General features: G+C 49.3%; 1 protein-coding gene across 5 annotated transcripts in view; it reads right to left on the reverse strand.

Annotated features, from left to right (window-relative positions):
• The window catches only part of LOC140389554 (polyhomeotic-like protein 3), a 160,389-nt gene that overhangs the window by 108,832 nt on the left and 30,427 nt on the right, over positions 1–21,130 (reverse strand). For all 5 annotated transcript variants that reach the window (XM_072473774.1, XM_072473777.1, XM_072473776.1 and 2 more), the window contains exon 3: positions 10,851–11,009. In XM_072473774.1, the coding sequence (XP_072329875.1) occupies positions 10,851–11,009 (159 nt within the window). The remainder of the gene's footprint in view (positions 1–10,850; positions 11,010–21,130) is intronic.

Below are 21,130 nucleotides of genomic sequence, written 5' to 3' on the forward strand. Positions count from 1 at the left end.
AGTCAGGACACTCAAGAGGTGGCATCACCACAAGGGGGCATGACATAAACACCATAAAAGGGATGAGGCACTCACACCCTGCCTCTTTCCACAGACAGACAGCTAGAGAGTTAGCCAGGGTTGATCAGCAGCATCACACCCCAGCACGTGGCTTAGAGCAAGCTGGTACAGTTAGACTGAGTTACTACAGTTAGAATAGCAGAGAGTCAAACTCATTTGAGAACTGTGCTAATAGTTCAATAAACACGTTGAACTCATTTCAGAGTCTGGAGCATCCTTTAGTTAAGACTGCAACAAGTAGCAGCCTGTGTTATCCGAAGCAGCATAACACAACATGATACCAGGAGTGACTGTTCAATCTATTTAGTTCAACTCAGCAAGATCCGTGACAACCAGCTACTACAGGCACAATTGTCAAGATTCAGGCTCCTCATCAGCTCAGGACCACCAGCAATCTTAGTGCCAACTGGCGATCATTCAAGCAGAAATTTCAACTATACGTGGAAGAATCCGACCTCAATGGTGCGATCGATGCGCGGAAGATAGCTCTTCTACTCACCACTGCCGGTGACCATGCGATAGAGATCTTCAACTCATTTCACTTTTCCGAAGGGCAGGACACAACAAAGTACCAAACCATCCTGGACAAATTCGACAGCCACTGCCAGGTGGACACCAACAAAATCTTCAAGCGCTCCTTCTTCAAGCAGAGAATGCAAGGTAAAGACGAATCCTTCAACTTCTATCTAACTAACCTTAGACTGCTAGTGCAATCCTGCAACTTCGGTGATATCACTGACTCCATGATCAGACCTCAAATCGTTTTTGGAGTCCACTCTGATCCTCTGCGAGAGCAATTGTTGAAAATCAAGCACATGACCCTGCCAGTCGCGATTGAAACGTGTACTGTGCATGAGCACTCTAAAAATCGCTATTCTCAGTATAAAATGGCAGAAAGTGAAAAACAAGCCTCCCACGAGGTGGAGAGTGTTCAGGCCATCTCCCGGATGCAGCGCCTCCACATTGACGAAAGCGGCCATTTCGCGCGCACTTCTCAGGGCCCAACGCATGCGCAATGCGATCGGGAACACAAAACGGCCAAAAACCGCACTGCGCAGGTGCAGACATCCGAGAACCGCACCGCGCATGCGCAACGACGCACTGAGCGTCATGACGCCGATGTCATGACGTGTGCGAACTGCGGCACCGCCCATTTTAAAACAAACTGCCCTGCAAGAGGCAAGCACTGTTTAAACTGTGGGAAACCAAACCACTATGCAGCCCTGTGCAGATCTGCAGCACCAGTCAGGAGCCAGCGCTCCCAATTCCGACAGCGGCGCATCAGAAGTGTGCAACACCGAATGCCTGACTCTGATCCAGGCAGTGCGACGGATCCAGATGATGAATGCCTGGACAACACTTACTGAGTGGGCATTATTACGAAGTGCGAATACTCCACACCGGACACATCGCGAGTCCAATCAATCCTGGCCGTGGATTCCGAGGAAGAATGGCATGCAGTGATGAAGGTCAACCACTGCCCCATCCAGGTCAAACTGGACACAGGTGCTTCCGCCAACCTAATTTTGCAGATGGACTTCAAGAGAATCAAGAAGCCCCCACAATCCTTCCAGCTGCCTGCAAACTCCTGGACTACAATGGAAACACAATCAAGGCACTGGGGTCCTGCCATCTGCAGGTGTCCAGCCGACACACACAAGCAAGCTTACTCTTCAAGATTGTTAAACCAGACAGGGCGTCCCTGCTAGGTGCGCACGCCTACAAGCAACTGAACCTCATTCAAAGGGTCTATACCACAACGCTTATCTTCAGGCCAGCATCAACAACATCCTAACCCAGTACCCAGATGTATTTAGCGGGATGGGCATGCTGCCGTACGAGTACAAGATTCTACTGTGGCCTGATGCCAAGCCAGTGGTCCAGGCAGAACGACGAGTCCCTGCTCCACTGAGAGAGCACCTGAAGGCAGAGCTCACAAGTCTACAACAAAAAGACATCATCTCCAAGGTCACTGAACCAACCGACTGGGTCAGCTCGATGGTGTGCGTAAAGAAGCCTTCGGGGGACCTACGCATCTGCATTGACCCCAAGGATCTAAACAAAAACATTATGCGAGAACATTACCCCACAGAAGAGGGAAGAAATCACAAGTGAGATGGCACACGCGCGCTTCTTCACAAAATTGGACGCATCCCAAGGATTTTGGCAAATGCAACTTGAAGAATCCAGCAGAAGGCTCTGCACCTTCAACACGCCTTTTGGCAGGTTCTGCTACAACCGAATGCCATTCAGCATCATCTCGGCATCATAGATTTTCCATCGCATCATGGAACAAATGATGGAGGGAATAGAAAGGGTTCGGGTCTACATTGACGATATTATAATCTGGTCCACATCCCCAAAGGAACATGTGTCGCGACTCAAGAAAGTATTCCGACGCATACATGAACATGGCCTCAAGCTAAACAGGTCCAAGTGCTGTTTTGGGACATCCACACTGAAGTTCCTGGGCGATCAGATTTCGCGACACGGTGTGCGCCCGGACACAGACAAAATTAAAGCCACGAGGCAATAAAAGTCCCCGAGGACAAGAAGGCAGTACTACACTTCCTGGGAATGGTCAATTTCCTTGGCAAGTTCATCCCGAATTTCACCACACACACCACGCCCTAAGCAACTTGGTGAAAAAATCAACCGCCTTTTGAGTGGAAGGCGGAGCACCGAAGAGAGTGGCTGGAGCTGAAAGCCAAGCTGACCACTGCACCCGTCCTTGCATTCTTTGACCCAGACCGAGAGACCAAGATATCCACAGATGCAAGTTAGGATAGCATTGGGGCGATGTTGCTTCAAAGAGACGACACATCATCCTGTGTACCAGTAGCATACGCGTCACGGGCAATGACACCCACTGAGACCAGATATGCGCAGATTGAGAAGGAGTGTTTAGGTCTTCTCACCGGCATCCTCAAATTTCATGATTATGTCTACGGCTTGCCAACATATACTGTTGAGACGGATCATACGCCTCTGGTCCACATCATCCAAAAGGACATGAACGACTTGACGCCTCGTTTGCAGAGAATTCTGCTTAAACTCCGGAGGTATGATTTTAATTTGGTGTACACGCCTGGCAAGGAGCTCATCATGGCCGATACATTGTCCCGCTCCGTCCACTCACCCAGTGAACCACTGGAGATCATCCAGCACATTGAATTGCAGATACAACTGTGTGCAAGCACTCTCTCGGCAACAGATGAGAAGATCGTTCTCATCCGAGAAGAGACGGCCAAAGACCCTCTGTTGCAGCGAGTCATCCACAACCTCAGTAATGGCTGGCAGAAAGGGCAATGCCCTCAATTCTACAACGTCAAGTACGACCTGATGCTGATCGATGGCATCCTGCTCAAGCTGGACAGGATAGTCACCCCGCTACGTCTCCAGAGCTTGGTGCTGCGGCAGATTCATGAGGGACACCTGGGCATAGAAAAGTGCAGACGCTAGGCCCGGCAAGCTGAACAGGCCCGGCATCAACCAGGCCATCATGGACATGGTCCTGAACTGCGAAACCTGGCAGAGGCTCCAACCAGCGCAGAACAAGGAGACGTTCCAACCACATGACCTAGAGACCTCTCCGTGGTCCACGGTTGGCATTGACCTATTCCACACGAATGGTCGCGACTATATCTTAATCATCGATTACTTTTCGAACTATCCTGAGGTGCTGAAGCTGCCAGACCTCACCTCACGGACCGTCATCAAAGCGTGTCAAGAGACATTCTCACGGCATGGCATCCCGAACACCGTCATGAGCGACAATGGCCCGTGCTTCCACAGTAGAGAATGGTCCACATTTGCCAAGAGCTACAATTTCAGGCATATCACCTCCAGTCCGCACTATCCGCAGTCCAATGGCAAAGTCGAAAAAGGGGTGCACATCGTTCAGCAGCTCATCCGCAAGGCCTCGGACTCCGCTTCCAACATACTTGCACTACTTGCGTACTGGGCGACTCCCTTGTCCACTGGCATGTCGCCAGCTCAACTCCTGATGAACAGGGACCTGCGGACGATGCTTCCAGCCATACACCTGCCCAACCTTGATCACCTCCCGGTGCTGCAGAAGATGCAGCAGCTTTGCGACAGCCAGAAGCAGGGCTATGACAGCCATGCCACCGATCTGGACGTGCTATCCCCGGCAGACACGGTCAGGATCAAGATACCGGATGGTGGGTGATCTGCTCCGGCTGTCGTTGTTCGACAGACCGCGCCCAGATCCTATGTCATACGTATGGCTGATGGCTCCATGGTGCGAAGGAATCGAAGGGCACTGCAAAAAGTTGCTTGCCCACAACCACTTTCCCCTCTATTTCCACATGTCGAATTGCCACCTCCAGACACATCGAACCACGAGGCCACCAGTCGTGCCTCCCACTCGCCTGTCAAGACACCGTCATCCTCTCCACCACCTCTCTGGCGGTCGACGAGGAACAGACGCAAGCCTCAGAGACTGGACTTACGAGCATTTGCTTTGTTTGTTCTGTATTCCTCAGTCAGTCACATTAGACAGACACATTCACATGTATTTACATCTAAAAAAAATAGGGGGGGGAGATGTCATGATATGCAAACATGCAAGCAATGAACACTCAGAATAGGACACAATCAATGGGCAGTCAGGACACTCAAGAGGTGGCATCACCACAAGGGGACATGACATAAACACCATAAAAGGGATGAGGCACTCACACCCTGCCTCTTTCCACAGACAGACAGCTAGAGAGTTGGACAGGGTTGATCAGCAGCATCACACTCCAGCCCGTGGCTTAGAGCAAGCTGGTACAGTTAGACTGAGTTACTACAGTTAGATTAGCAGAGAGTCGAACTCATTTGAGAACTGTGTTAATAGTTCAATAAACACGTTGAACTCATTTCAGAATCTGGAGCATCCTTTAGTTAAGACTGCATCAAGTAGCAGCCTGTGTTATCCGAAGGAGCATAACACAACAACTGAGTTGCTATATTTGAAAGTTTGACATCCAGAGAGATGTTCAATCAAGCATCGAAGTGATAATAGTACAGACTACACCTCTGATAGCAATGGGATAGAGAGGGTGCAAATGGGAAAAAATAAATGCAGGAGTGTGACAGGAAGCTCAACTTAGGATCCAGCTGCAGGCAAAGATTCTTTGCCTAGCCTGAGGCACCAGAGAGGGTGATGGAATTAAGGCCCGAGGCAGCACTGGCAGCAGCCAAAAGGGATGGCGCCGTTCTATTCTTAATTGTATTCTCTAGTTTCCACCTTTAACTTGTCTTTATTTTCTCTAACTCCCTGTCCCTACTTGCTATTTAAAAGAGGGAAGCAACTGGGGAAATTAACTGTCAATGGATTGGCTAAAAGCCAAAGTTGAGATTCAGCAATCAAATGTCATAGAAAGAAGACTGGATGTGGACACACGTGTCGATCGTTTACACATTTTCTAAAGTCTAAGAGGGAGAGGCTGCCAATGGAGGATGAAAGCTCGTCAACTGTGCAGTAAGGCAACGCAGTTACTCAGTTAGGGGAGCATCTCGCTCCCGGTTCCAGAGGATAATTAGGGCATGGTATTAAAAACCTACCCAAGCACAGAAGAGTTAAGATCAGGCGCTGCGAGTTCATCTGGTAGGAATGTGCAGCGACAAGCAGTGTCATATAAATATGTTTGTGAAGCGTTTAAAAAGTACTCGGATGTGTACTTGAAGTGTCGTAACCAACAAGTCTCCGGGCCAAGAGCTGGACAATGGGATGAAGCTGCATGACTGGCTGTCGGCTATCCCAGACACGATGGGCCAAATGGTTTCCTTCACGCAGTGAATTTCTACGGTCCTATGATTTCTATGAATTCTTCTGTTCACAATTTCTAGCTAAACCACAACCTCACGGAAGGTCTTTCTGACATTGGCTATTAGTTTTAAACAGTTGGTATCAATTCAGATATCCATTGTATGTTCTTCCTCATCCCCATTTTTTTTTTAATAAATATTTTATTGAGGTATTTTTTGGTATTATAACAACACAATAAACAATGTACATGAAACTATAAACATAGTGCAAAAGCCGTCTCCCTCCCTTACAGGTCCCACCTTTATTAACCCTCCACTCTAAGCTAAACTAAAAGGGGACGGACCGACTGGTTAAGGAGATACTACAGATCGATAGGAGGTATGCGGAGACCCCAGAGGCAGGGCTTTTAAGGGAACGGCGGAGGCTACAGGCGAAGTTTGACTTGTTAACCACAGGGAGGGCGGCGGAGCAACTGAGAAAGGTGAGGGGGGCGATCTAAGAGTATGGAGAGAAGGCCAGCAGAATGCTTGCACAGCAGCTTAGAAAGAGGGAGGCAGCCGGGAGATAGGGAAAGTAAATGACGGAGATGGGTACCTGGTTGAAGATTCAGCAGGGTTGAATAAGGCGTTTAGGGATTTCTACAGTCGGCTGTGTAGGTTGGAACCCCCTACGGGGCAGGAGGGGATGAGGCACTTTCTTGGGGGGACTGAATTTCCCAAAGGTGGACGGGGAGTTGGTAGAAGGGCTGGGAGCCCCGATCGGGTTGGAAGAGATAGTGGAGGATCTGAAGGCCATGCAGGCGGGTAAAGCCCCGGGGCCGGATGGGTACCCAGTGGAGTTTTATAAAGGGTTCTCTGGGTTATTGGGGCCGGTGTTGATGAGGATGTTCAATGAGGCAAGGAAAAGAGGGGTGCTGCCCCCGACGATGTCACAGGCCACGATTTCGCTGATTCTGAAGCGGGCCAAGAACCCGGAGCTGTGTGGGCCCTACAGGCCGATATCCCTGTTGAATGTGGAGGCCAAACTGCTGGCCAAAACCTTGTCCTCCAGGATTGAGGATTGTGTTCCGGACGTTATTGAGGAGCACCAGACGGGGTTTGTTAAGGGTAGGCAGTTGGTGGCCAATGTCAGAAGGTTGTTAAATGTGATCATGATGCCCCCAGAAGGTAGGGAGGTGGAGGGAGTGATCGCAATGGATGCAGAAAAGGCTTTTGATCGGGTAGAATGGGATTATCTGTGGGAGGTACTGGGATGGTTTGGATTTGGGAGGGGCTTTATTGACTGGGTCAGGTTGCTGTATCAGGCTCCTGTGGCCAGTGTACGGACGACTAGAACAACATCGGACTATCTTAGACTGCACCGGGAGACGAGACAGGGATGCCCCTCTCCCCACTGTTGTTCGCGCATGCTATAGAGCCGTTGGCAATGGCTCTGAGAGCCTCAAGGGGCTGATCGGGTAGGGGGGGGGGTGGGGCACAAAGTCTCGCTCTATGCAGACGACCTGCTTCTGTATGTATCAGACCCATTAAAGGGGATGGAAGAAATCATGAGGATTTTAGGGGAATTTGGCTGGTTTTCGGGGTATAAGCTAAATATGGCGAAAAATGAGATGTTTGCAGTCCAGGCGAAGGGATAGGAGAGGCGATTGGGGGAGCTGCCATTTAGATTAGTAGCGGGAAGCTTTAGGTACCTAGGCATTCAAGTGGCGCAGGAATGGGACCGGCTGTATAAATTAAATCTGGCCTGGCTAGTAGACCAAATGAAGGACGATTTCTGGAGATGGGACGCGCTCCGGTTGTCATTAGCTGGGAGGGTGCAGACGGTGAAGATGATGGTCCTCCCGAGATTCCTGTTCGTGTTTCATGGTCTCCCCATCTTTATTCCACGGTCCTTTTTTAAACGGGTCAACAAAGCGATCTCTGGCTTTGTTTGGGTGGGCAAGACCCACGGGTAAGGAAGATAATGCTTGAGCGGAGTTGGGGAGAGGGCGGGCTGGCACTGCCAAATTTTAGTACAATTATTGGGTGGCAAATACAGCCATGATCAGGAAGTGGGTGGTGGGGGGAAGGGTCGGCATGGGAGCATATGGAAGGGCACCAGCTTGATAAAGTTGCCTCTGCCGTTCCCGCCGACACGGTACTCCACCAGCCCCATGGTGGTGGCGACCCTGAGAGTCTGGGGGCAATGGAGGAGACATGTGGGAGCAGAGGGAGCATCGGTCTGACCCCCAATCTGTAATAATCACCGGTTTGCCCCGGAGAGTATGGATGGGGGGTTCCGGATATGGCGGAGAGCAGGGATTAAGAGGATGGGGGCCCGTATTGAGTTCAGCTCCCCCCTGACCACCGTCTTCAGTGCTTCCCAGACCATCGCGGCTGAAATTTCCCCCGTGTCGTTGACCTGCAGATAGTTCTGAATAGATTTCCTCAGCCGCTCGCACACCCCTTCGTCAGCCAAATGTCCCACGTCTAACCTCCGGTGGCTGGTTGCTGTCTTTGCTAACCTGCAGGTCAACCCAGTGCGGAGCATGGTCTGAGATTGTGATCGCCGAGTACCCCATGTCCACCACCCATGCTGAAAATGATAAAATCGATCCGGGAGTACACTTTATGCACATGTCAGTAGAAGGAGAACTCCTTCACCCTCGGCTGCCCAAATCTCCATGGATCCACCCCCTCCATCTGCTCCATGAACCCTTTTAGTTCCTTTGCCATTGCTGGCACCCTGCCCGTTTTCGAGCTTGACCCCTCCAAGCCAGGATCAATAACTGTGTTGAAGTCCCTTCCCATGACAAACCTGTGCGAGTCCAGGTCCGGTATCTTCCCCAACATCCTCTTTATAAACTCCACATCATCCCAATTTGGCGCATACACAGTCCCGAGTGAAAGACCTGACTGACCCAGCCTTTCCTCAATCTAACCTGGTCCGTTACTCTAAGATGCGTCTCCTGCAACATTACCACGTCCGTCTTCAGTCCCCTAAGATGCGCGAACACACGTGCCCTCTTGACCGGCCCATTTATTCCAAGAACATTCCAGGTGATCAGCCTAGTTGGGGGGCTCATTGCCCCCCCGCACCCCCCCCCCCACCTTCGCCGATCAGCCATCCCCTTTTTTGGGCCCGCCTCCAGCCCATGCTCCGTGCCTCCACAGGCCTGCCCCCAGGCAGCCTCCGCCCCCAACCTCCGCCCTGTCCCTTGGCCCGTCCCTCCCTCGTCAGCAGAACATTTTCCCCCCTCCCCCCCAGTAACAACACTCTGTAACCCAACCCCTTTGATAAACCAAACCTATGCACACCCCCCACTGCGCTTCCGTGAGCTAGCCCGCCCTGCTAGGGTGGTGGCCCCCATCCCTGGCACCGGATAGTCTCCCACCTATTGTTCCCTCCCCCCCTCCCCCATACAAACAACAAACAAACTCCAACATCAAACAATCCCCACACAATTGCCCGACAGAAAAAACACCAATATCTAAACAAGCACACCTCCATCCCCCAACAATGCAAATGAAAACCTTAACTCACTCAGCTCTGCCACTGGTCCCAAATCAATGCAAAAGGCATTACAAGCAGCTTCCACAAACGAAAAACAAGAATTTTTTTTTAAAAAAAAGAACATCGAAACAAAAAGAAGAAAAAAAACATGAACATTGCAGCAAAGTTCAAAAGTTCTCAGTCCACCACCAGTCCTTTCCTTTTCACGGTGTCCAGCGCGTCCTCAGGCGACTCGAAATAAAAGTGCTGTTCCTCGTACGTGACCCAGAGACGGGCCGGATACAACAGTCCGAACTTCACCTTTTTCTTAAAAAGGATCGACCTAATCTGGTTGAAGCCTGCTCTTCTCCTGGCCACCTCCACACTCAGGTCCTGGCAGACCCGCAGGATACTATGGTCCCACTTACACTCCGTGTCTGCATGGTCCACTGTAGAATGCGCGCCTTATCCAAGTACCTGTGGAACCTCACCACCATTGCCCTCACGGGGCCTCCCGTTCGCAGCTTCCTTGCGAGTGCTCTGTGAGCCCTGTCCACCTCCAAGGGTCGGGAGAATGCCCAATTCCCCAGCAGCTTCTCAAACATGTCTGCGATGTATGTCCCAGCGTCTGCTCCTTCGGACCCCTCCGGGAGCCCAACGATTCTCAAATTCTGCCGGCGGGACCTGTTCTCTTAGTCCTCCACCTTCTCCAGGAGCTTCTTCTGCTGGTCTCTCAGCATCCCCACCTCCAACTCCACCGCAGTTTAATGTTCCTCCTGCTCAGCCAGCGCCTTCTGCACCTTCTGGATCGCCCGGCGTCCAATCTAAGCTCCAGCTGCTCAATCGGCTCTTTTATCGGGTCCAAGCAGTCCCGTTTCTGCTTAGCAAAGCCTTCCTGATTAATTTGCATCAGCTGCTCCGTTGACCGCTGGGTCGACAAACCAGAGGTCCGGTCCTCCGCCATGCTGTCTCCCGCTGCAGCTTCAGCCCAAGCCTTCTCTGTCTTTCTGTTTCTGCCTTTACGAGCACTTCTAGTCCTTCTCTCCATGCACCGATGAGGGAATTCAGTACACAATTGCCTCTGTCTTCAGTTTTACTGTTCAAGTCCAGTAGAAAATCGGGGGAAAAGTTCCAAAAGTCCGACCCGAGCGGGAGCCACCAAATGTGCGACTTACTCCTTCATAGCTGCCACCGCACCTCATCCCCATTTTTGTTGACTTTAATCAGGATATATGTATAAAGGACAACTGAATTAATAGAACAAATTTACAGTATTGCCCAGACAACCATTGTTTTAGAATTTACAGTGACACTATGTTGATCAACCCAGCAATTAAAATTCATTGTGGAACTTGCTGAAACAATTCATGCATTGTGTCACCGAATAATGGAATGTCAGCAAAAGGTTGGTGCAAGATGTGAAATTTCCAACTTGGCCGGCTGTCACAGACGTTAAGACCATTTCTGTTCAAAGTACAGTTTTAATTTTGTCCTTTGCCATCAATCTCTTATACCTGATGTGTGACTCACAACACCTCACCTGTTGTACAGTTGCCAGGCTCTGCAGCTGTGTGCTGCTCAGATGCTGCTGTTGGAGAGCTGCAGTCTGCAGCATTAGATGCTGCTGCTGTGCTGCGTACATCTGCTGCAGATACTGGGCTGCGGTACTGGGCTGTCGGTGCAAAGCTTGCTGGATCACCTGCAGATTTAAAAAGAAGCATTCACTGCAACAGTACAGATAGTGTCCCATCTCCTCTTTTCTCAACGTCCCCCATCCTCCCAACATGAAACATGTGTGTCAACCTTGGTTCATTTGGTGACCTCAGAGTCAGAAGGGCATGGATTGAAGTTCTTGGGTGATAAAGCATGAGGTCTAAACTGGTCCTCCCAGTGCAATAATGAGGAAACACTCCACTATCAGAGACGGCATTCTTCATATTAGATGTTAAACAAAGAACAAAGAAAAGTACAGAACAGGAACAGGCCCTTTGGCCCTCCAAGCCTGCGCTGACCATGCTGCCCGTATAAACTAAAATCTTCTACACTTCCTGGGTCCGTACCCCTCTATTCCCATCCTATTCATGTATTTGTCAAAATGCCCCTTAAATGCCACTATCGTCCCTGCTTCCACCACCTCCTCCGGCAGCAAGTTCCAGGCACCCACTGCTCTCTGTGTAAAAAAACTTGCCTCGTACATCTCCTCTAAACCTTTCCGCTCACACCTTAAACCTATGCCCCCTAGTAATTGACCCCTCTACCCTGGGGAAAAGCCTCTGACTATCCACTCTGTCTATGCCCCTCATAATTTTGTAGACCTCTATCAGGTCGCCCCTCAACCTCCTTCGTTCCAGTGAGAACAAACCAAGTTTATTCAACCTCTCCTCATAGCTAATGCCCTCCATACCAGGCAACATCCTGGTAAATTTCTTCTGCACCCTCTCTAAATCCTTCTGGTAGTGTTGCGACCAGAATTGAACACTATACTCCAAGTGTGGCCGAACTAAGGTTCTATATAGCTGCAACATGACTTGCCAACTTTTATACTGAATGCCCCGGCCAATTAAGGCAATCATGCCGTATGCCTTCTTGACTACCTTCTCCACCTGTGTTGCCCCTTTCAGTGACCTGTGGACCTGTGCACCTAGATCTCTCTGACTGTCAATACTCTTGAGGGTCTACCATTCATTGTATATTCCCTACCTGTATTACACCTTCCAAAATGCATCACCTCACATTTGTCCGGATTAAACTCCATCTGCCATCTCTCCGTCCAAGTTTCCAAATAATCGAAATCCTGCTGAACCTGTCTGTTCTCTCTGGTGAACATATAAAATCCTACGCCACTATTCTAAAAAGAGGAGGGATTTTCTCCGCAGTGGCTTGGCCAATAATTATCCCTCAACCAACATCACCAAGACGTATTATTGGATCATTATGAGCAGCACGGTGGCGCAGTGGGTTAGCCCTGCAGCCTCACGGCGCCAAGGTCCCAGGTTCGATCCCGGCTCTGGGTCACTGTCCGTGAGGAGTTTGCACATTCTCCCCGTGTTTACGTGGGTTTCGCCCCCACAACCCAAAGATGGGCAGGCAAGGTGGATTGGTCATGCTAAATTGTCCCTTCATTGGAAAAAATGAATTGGGTACTCAAATGTTTCTTTTTAAATTAAAAAAATTATTGGATCATTATGAACTTGTTTGGGGAGCTTGCTGTGTGCAATTTGACCATCACATTTCTTATATAAGTGGCTACATTTCCAAGCATTTTATCAGTTGTAAAGCACTTTAGGACATCCTGAGATGGTGAAAGACACTGGGCTGGATTCTCCGTCGGCGGGATCCCTGTTTCTTCGGCAGCGCAGTCACGCCCATGGATTTCCCGATGGCGTGGGGGTGTCCATAGTGGGATCCCCACTGGGCGGCACGGAGAATTCCGCTTCCGGTGGGGGTGCGCCCCACCAGAAAATGTGTGCAGCGGGACAGAGAATCCCGCCCTCTATATAAACACATATTTCTTTCTCGCCCGCTCCCACAAACAACCCTATGGCTCAGTAGCGATATACACCACATGGACACAGATTTAATTACTGGCCTCTGCTTATCTCATATCTTGCACAGACTCCCAACCACCCATAATAGTCACATCAGCCAAACATGTTACACAACATGTTACTTGGCTGCTTAGCACAGGGCTAAATCGCTGGCTTTGAAAGCAGACCAAGGCAGGCCAGCAGCACCGTTCAATTCCCGTAACAGCCTCCCCGAACAGGCGCCGGAATGTGGCGACTAGGGGCTTTTCACAGTAACTTCATTGAAGCCTACTTGTGGCAATAAGCGATTTTCATTTTCATTTCATTTCAACACTCACTGACACATTTCCCTCTCTTCTGCCGGAGAAGGTGGCGCACAGCCAGAGGCAACAGGAACTAACTGGAGGCAAAGTGGTACACGTGCATGTTAGACCACTATGAAAAGAGCATTGCTCAGGCCATGGCCACTGATGGAGCTGTACCAGTGGAAGATGACAGTATCCTCATACCTAATCCTCCTTGTCATATCCCACAATCTATTTTGCTTTACCGGCTACAGATTGCGTGAGCATCCACTTATACTTTCTCCACTGTCTTCACCAGAACTAACCTTTGTCCTTTATTCTTTTCGGACACCCAAGAATCTTCCCCATTTGATAAGTTGTTCTTGCCAAATGAGTTGGGGGATGGGAGAATTACTAACATTTTTAGATGGCGGATGGACACAAAGAAAGCACTGACTGAGGAGATAAAACAAAAGTGGGAGGAAGAGTTGGATATGGAGTTGGGATGGGAGTATGGAGTGAAATTATGCACAGGGTCAATGCTACATTGTATAATAATCTTTATTGTCACAAGTAGGCTTACATTGACACTGCAATGAAGTTGCCGTGAAAATCTCCTAGTCACCACATTCCGACGCCAGTTCGGATACACGGAGGGAGAATTCAGAATGTCCAAATTACCTAACAGCAAGTCTTTTGGGACTTGTGGGAGTAAACCAAAGCACCCGGAGGAACCTGGGACCCTGGAGCTGTGAAGCACTGTGCTACCATGCTGCCCAATGCCCGTGTTTCATGTGCTAGGATGAGCTTGATACAATTCAAAGTAGTACACAGGGCCCATATGACATAATCATGAATGAGCTGATTCTTCACAGAGCCAGAAGATAAACGTGAGAGATGAAAAGGAGAACCAGCTAACTATGTTCATATGTTCTGGTCATGTCCACAATTAGTGGGGTTCTGGGACTCAGTATTTAAAACACTATCAAAAATTATGGAGGTGGAAAAATTACCGGGATCTCTTGGGGCAATTCTTGGGGTGTTGGAAGTACCAGGACTGATAGATGTGGAAGTACCAGGACTGGTCGATGTGGTGGCCTTTGCCACATTGACCAACTGGAGGTGAATTATATTGGAATGTAAATCAGAAGATCTGCCAAATGTATCAACATGGTTGGGGGATGTTGTGGAATTCCTTACACTTGAGTAAATTAAGTTTGCCCTTTGTGGCTCAGATGGGGGTTTCTGGACGAGATGGAAACTGTTGTCTCTATTTACAGATCTATTTGTTGCCAGTGGGTATGGGGAGGGAGTGTAGAGAATGAAGGGAGAGGGGAAAGGTTTAATGAAAATAAGGGTGTGATTGGATTCAGACTTGGCTTGGCCAAAGAAGACAGAGGGCAGCAGTGGAAGGGTGTTTTTCCGAACGGAGGTCTGAAACTAGTGGTGTTCCGCAGGGATCAGTACTGGGACCTCTGCTCTTTGTAATATATATAAATGACTTGGAAGAAAACGTAGCGGGTCTGATTAGCAAGTTTGCAGATGATACTAAGATTGCTGGAGTTGCGGATAGTGATGTCGATTGTCAGAGAATACAACAGAATATAGATTGGCTGCAAAATTGGGCAGAGGAATGGCAGATGGAATTTAATCCGGACAAATGCGAGGTTTTGCATTTTGGTAGATCCAATTCAGGTGGGAGCTATAAAATAAATGGCAGAACCATCAGGAGCATAGACACACAGAGATATCTGGGCATGCAGGTCCACAGATCCTTAAAAGTGACAGCACAGGTGGAAATGGTGGTAAAGAAAGCATATGGCATGCTTGCCTTCATAAGTCGGGGTATCGCATATAAAAGCTCAACAATTATACTGCAGTTACATGGAATGTTGGTGAGGCCACATTTGGAATACTGTGTCCAGTTCTGGTCACCACACTACTAGAAGGCTTTGGAAAGAGTACAAAAAGTTTTACCAGGATGTTGCCTGGTATGGAGGGCATTCGCTATGAGGCGAGATTGAATAAACTGGGATTGTTCTCCCTAGAGAGACGGAGGCTGAGGGGCGACCTGATAGAAGTTTATAAAATTATTAGGGGTATAGATAGGGTAACAGTTGGAGGCCTTTTCCCAGGGCGGAATTGAAAATCACAAGAGAGCACACAAGTTCAAGGTGAGGGGGGAAAGGTTCAGTGGAGATGTGTGGGGGAAGTTGTTTTACACAGAGGGTGGTGGTGGCCTGGAATTCACTGCCCAGTGAGGTGGTTGAGGCAAATACGTTAGCGACCTTTAAGACTTATTTGGATAGGCACATGAACAGACGGGGTATGGAAGTTAGTCTGGATGGGACTCATGATCGGCGCAGGCTTGGAGGGCCAAAGGGCCTGTTCCTGTGCTGTATTGTTCTTTGAATTGCACTTCCTTCTCTTTAATGTGGCCAATGTTTGTAAACATTGGGGTTTCACCACAAGCCACTGAACCATGAAGGGAGATGAGCAAAGCTGCAGATAGTTTGTAGAAGCTGTCAATCACAGGCCACTAGTCGAAAGCTATGAATGGATCTGTGGGAACCAGACACAGGTCACAGCTGTTCCCCTCTGAGCAATGGACAAGTGGGCTTCATGGTAAGTGTTACAGCTGTAATTCTTCTCGCTGCCCCGTCATAGGCATGTTTCCCCCAGTTGACTGCAGTATTGACAGCAGATCATGACAGCCATGGATCAACTGGTAGCACTCTTGCCTTTAAGTCAGATGTTCATGGGTTTGAGTTCAACTCAAGTGACTGAAGCACATAATCTATCTGATGCTGGAATGCTGAACTGTTACAGGTGGGCTGTCGTTAGATTGAGATGTTAAATCTAAACTTGTCCACCCTCAGGTTGACATAAATGATGGCAATAGTCCCACCTCAGAAAACCTCAATTGATGTTGGAATAAATTTTTCGTCCGATTATCACTCAGCTCCTATTTATTTATCTTGCACTAGGTCTCAGAAACAGGCCTCCTCAGAAATGTGCAGCGTATCTGTCCTTGGTGTCTTTCCTCATAGAGTAGGAGAGTGGGGCAAACCAAAGCCAAACTCCACCCTACCCTCAGTGGTTAGCACTGGTGCCTCATAGCACCAGGGACCTGGGTCCATTCCGACCTTGGGTCACTGTCTGTGTGGAGTTTGCACGTTCTCCCCGTGTCTGCGTGGGTTTCCTCCGGGTGCTCCGGTTTCCTCCCACAGTCCAAAGATGTGCAGGTTAGGTGGGGTTACGGGAATAAGCTTTGGTGAACGAGAGACTGGGCATGAGTAGAGTGTACTTTTGAAGGGTCGGTGCAGACTCGATGGGCCGAATGGCCTCCTTCTACACTATATCTATGAAAAAGAGGGTGAGGAGGTAGAGCGGCGGGCAAGGAGGTAGAATGGTGAGTAGTCAGGGGGTAGTAGGGTAGGTAATCAGGGGAGGAGTGTTAGTTGGTGGGGATGGGTGAGGTCGGTTGGGGGTTTGCCACGGTAATCAGGTGGTCAGGGCAGGTAGTCAGGGGCCCAGTAGGGAGTCAAAGGTCAGTAGTATCATTTTAAAAATAAATCTAGAGTACCCAATTCTTTTGTTTTCCAATTAAGGGGCAATTTAGCGTGGCCAATCCACCTATCCTGCACATCTTTGGGGGTGAGGCCCACACAGACACAGAGAGAATGTGCTCCAAACTCCACATGGACAGTGACCCAGGGCCGGGTCGAACCCGGGTCCTTGGCGGGTCAGTAGTATAGTTACCCAGGAGTAAGAACTTATTTTAATCCTTCTAACCTTTCCTGGGTAAGTATTCTGCTCGGTGAGTTGGAACCATCTGAAGTATCTAACGTTTAATTGGAGTTTCATAGGGTTCCAGCCACAGGATAACTGCACAGTGGAGGTTCAAACATCCCAGGCAACTTCTGCGGAGTCAGGATATTGGAGCTTCCGAGAGGTCCTCTCCCCCCCCTCCCGTTCACGTTGTGGGGTATCGCAAAGGTACAATAATCTGGAGATTGGACGTTCTGGGAGTCCTAACAGGTTTTCAGGGGAGAGCATTTTAAATTTCCACTACTCCATGTGTGATGAAGCTCCTCCTCACATTGGCCCCTAAACAGCCTAACTCTCATTTGAAGGTTATGCGCCCCTTGTTCTGAACCCACTCTCCACCAGAAGAAATTTCTCCCTGTATCTATCCTGTCAAGTCCTTTGGCCACCTTAACCACCTCAAGTAGATCACCCCTTAATCATGAGACCCAGGCATTGGGAATCACCTCTCTAAAGCCAGTAAGGAAACACTTTCAAAACACTACACATAAAATGAATGGCTTTGATGTGTTGGGTAAAGTTAGACAGCAACCCGCAAACTGGAAGATAAATGTTAGGTATATTAATGGTGGAGAAAGAAGTGCTCTGCACTCGTCATTGGGGAGAACTCGTTGCTCTTCGTTGAATGATGCTGAAGGACCTTTATTGCTAACAGCTGGAATATCTCTTAAACTTTGACAAATAAGAGCTCCCACAATTCTGTACTTCAGGGTGAAAAGTGGAAAACAAACTGCTTATTCCCAAATATTTAATTTTCAAAACTTGAATCTGTATGTTTTTAATTGGGTTTCACAATCCGCTAAAGAGAGAAAGGGCGTAATTCTCCGTTTGCGAGACTAAGACGCCGGGAGTGAATTGCGTGTGGTTCCCTTTCCCGTTGGGGGGCACTATTTGTGGAGGAATTCAGGACATGTTATTGGGCCAGCACTCTGCTGGTACGGATTCTGAGCAATTCCTGGCCCAGCGGATGTTCTAACCACTGGGGCCGGAGTTAGCGCAAAAGAGCCTGGCAGCTGGAGTTGTTTTAAGCACTTCCCACACTCACTGCAGCCACCAAGATGGTTCAGAGAAGACCTGCACCCCCCCCCCCAAAGTCGGGTGTCCGAGGCGGACTCATGGCTCCGTGCCAGTGAGGAGCGGAGGGGCACCCTCATCCCCAGGGTCGGCTGCAAACTCAAGCCTGTCCTCCACTGCTTGGGAGGTGGTGACAGAGGCAGTCAACGCTGCCAGTCTCACCGGGAGGAGACAGCTGGTGATCCAGAGATGTGGGAGTCACTGGTGGTCCCTCTGCCCCCGAGAGGGGTAGAGAACCAAAGAGGTTCCAATGGCTACGGTGCAGGCGTGCCCTGGTTGGGATGAGCTATGCTGATTCTCTGCTTCCTCTGCAAAGGGGCAGCGCTTCTGAGGAATGTCAACAGCTGGTGGGCCCAGATTGAGCTTGACCCTTGGTGAGGTCGGAGCGTGTCCAGAGGGGCAGCCTGGGTGGGCTCCAAGATAACCAGAGACCTTCTGAGCATTTAAAGGACACAGGCAGCACTCAGTAGAGTGAGCAGCCAGGAGCCTGAAAGTAGCACCGAAGGGTGCGTTTAAAAGACACCCACAGTCCACGGATTTGGCACCAAGTCACTACCCGCTACTGCCTCTGGCCTGGGCAGCCATCCACCAGCAAGCCCGACAGCTTTCAATGTTTTTTCTGTGTTTTATTAGCCTCCCGCTCCCCCTCTGCAGCAATGTCACCTGTGAGACCTCTGCCTGGGAGGAGGGGAGCATCACGGAAGGGCGGAGCATAAGGTGTCCAACCCACTAATCACATTTAAATGCATACAAATGACGGTTTTGCACTCCCCGCGTGCTGGTGTGGGGTGTAAACCTTGTTATCGCCACCAGCGAGGGACCAGAACACGGTGCCCGAATCTGCACTGGGCACACACCTCGATTTTGGACGCACGCCCGATTCTTCGCACGATCATGATTTGCATTTGCAGTAAGGTAGCGTAACGCTAATGTTACTGGCATTCCTAAGGTTTAAGAGGCTCAAATTACACCGCTGCAGCTGGGCAATTTAAATTCAGTTAATTAAATAAAATCAGAATTAAATAGCTCATGAGTCATCAACGTCAAACTACTGGACTGTCATAAAACAAAAATCATCTGGTCCTTTAGGGAAGGAAATCTGCCGTTCCTACCTGGTCTGGCCGATATTACTCACTCACCTGATGAAGGAACTACGTTTCGAAAGCTAATGTTTCGAAACAAAACTGCTGGACATTAACCTGGTGTTGTAAGACTTCTTACTCTCGGATATTAGACTGCAGACCTACAGCAATGTGATTGACCCTTAACTTGCCCTCTAAAATGGCTGAGCAAGCCACTTAGTTGTTTCAAGGCAATGACGTAAGGACAATAAATGACACCCATGTGTACCACATCCGAAGCATGGATGGATGAATGAATGAATGATTGAATGAATGATTGATGATACACTTTTGGAGCAAACATTGCGAGATTGGTTTACCTGCTGTTGTGTAGAAGACAACAGGACCAATTCTCCTATTGGAGCTCTAAGTACAGAAAACACCACCTTTTTGAAGTATACAAAGTGAGGAGATGCTAATTTTCCATGATTCCTGCCACAATCACATTTGCAAACCGATTCTGGTTTTCCCTTCTGGCCCATCCCTCGTTACCAGTAACAAGGGGCCCTTCACACGCACCGGAATGTCCGCCTCTGCATTTTTGCAAAACAACAATGTGCTTGTGTTCATTGGTTGTTCGCTCAAAGATAAATGGAAGGTCTGTTTTTCGATATAAAATAGAAATCTGCGCCATTAGCAGCATCAACCTTGTGGCATTGAGACTCGTCCTGTCGCAGCTGTCATGGAAACAAGTACAGTCATTTTTTTTCTCTCCAAACAACCCTACAGTCGCATGTCATCTTCTGTCTATTTTCATTTCATTTTCAGGGAACGTTAAGCTTCTCTGTCAGAATAATGCAAGATACATTTCCTACTGCTGCCTGAAAATATGAATTCATTTATTTTTTCCCCCAGTCACCAGTGCCCATGTGGCAATGTGCACTCATGAAGCTCAGAGGAATATGTGAAGTATTTCTCCTGAGTCACTATAATTCTGAAGAGTCATATTGGAATCGAAGTTCCAATTTCAAGGGTTAGTGCAGACTCGATGGGCCGAATGACCTCCTTCCGCACTGTAGGGATTCTACGATATGGAAATGCTGGACTGGATTCTCCGTTCTGGAGACTAAGTCCCCACGCCGGCATGAAAACGGTGGTGTTTTACGCCAGGACAACTGGGGCAAAACGGCCACCGATTCTCTGTTCCGGCAGGGGCTAGCAGCCAGGCAGCGTAGAGCTCCCGGCTCTAGCTGCCAAGACGGCATGGAGAGTTGCCGGGTCTGCGGCCGCGCCGTGCTTCATGGACCGCCCACCACAGTGCCCCTAGCCACCAATAATGCACCCCCCCTGCCCGCGGATCGGCCCTCCCCCGACTGTGGCGGCGATGGACTTACTCCGCAGCCGCCACGCTAAGTTCCCGACGGGTGAGACCCCGAAAAACCCATGCCATCGGGAACTCGGGCAGTCAGTAAAGGACCATCGCAGGGCGGGCTTCAGCCAACGTTCGGAGGCCGTGGATACGGTGCGCGGCATACTCCTACAGTACGCCGCTTTTCAGGGGGCGCCGCATCGTAAAAGCACCGCTGCCCTCGATTTCGACGTCATCAGTGATTCTCCGCCTCATCACCGAACGCGATTTCAGCATCGGGGATCAGAGAAGCCAGCCCGTTAACTCGGTTACTCTCTCCACAGATGCTGGTAAACGTACTGAGTTTTTCCAGCACTTGCTGTTTTTATTTCAGTGTAACTCAAATCTGAACGATAGAAATGGAAACTACCATTTTCCTGCACTTGGAATGCCAAATCAGTATTCTCCCACTGAGGGAATGCCAAACGTGCATTCTCCTACCCTGAGAATACTGAACCAGAATTCGCCCTGTTAGAAATGTTGGAAGTTAACACGATTAACTGTGAATTTGAGATGAAAAGAAAATAACACTTGCAGGCATCGAGAGGAATAATGAGATGAAATTTTCCCAGTAACAAGATTAGCAGGAGTCCAGAGACATTGAGGTGCATAGGGGCTGGTTTAGCACACTGGGCTAA

This window comes from Scyliorhinus torazame, chromosome 14 (genome assembly GCF_047496885.1).
Source record: "Scyliorhinus torazame isolate Kashiwa2021f chromosome 14, sScyTor2.1, whole genome shotgun sequence".
Lineage (NCBI taxonomy): Eukaryota > Metazoa > Chordata > Chondrichthyes > Carcharhiniformes > Scyliorhinidae > Scyliorhinus > Scyliorhinus torazame.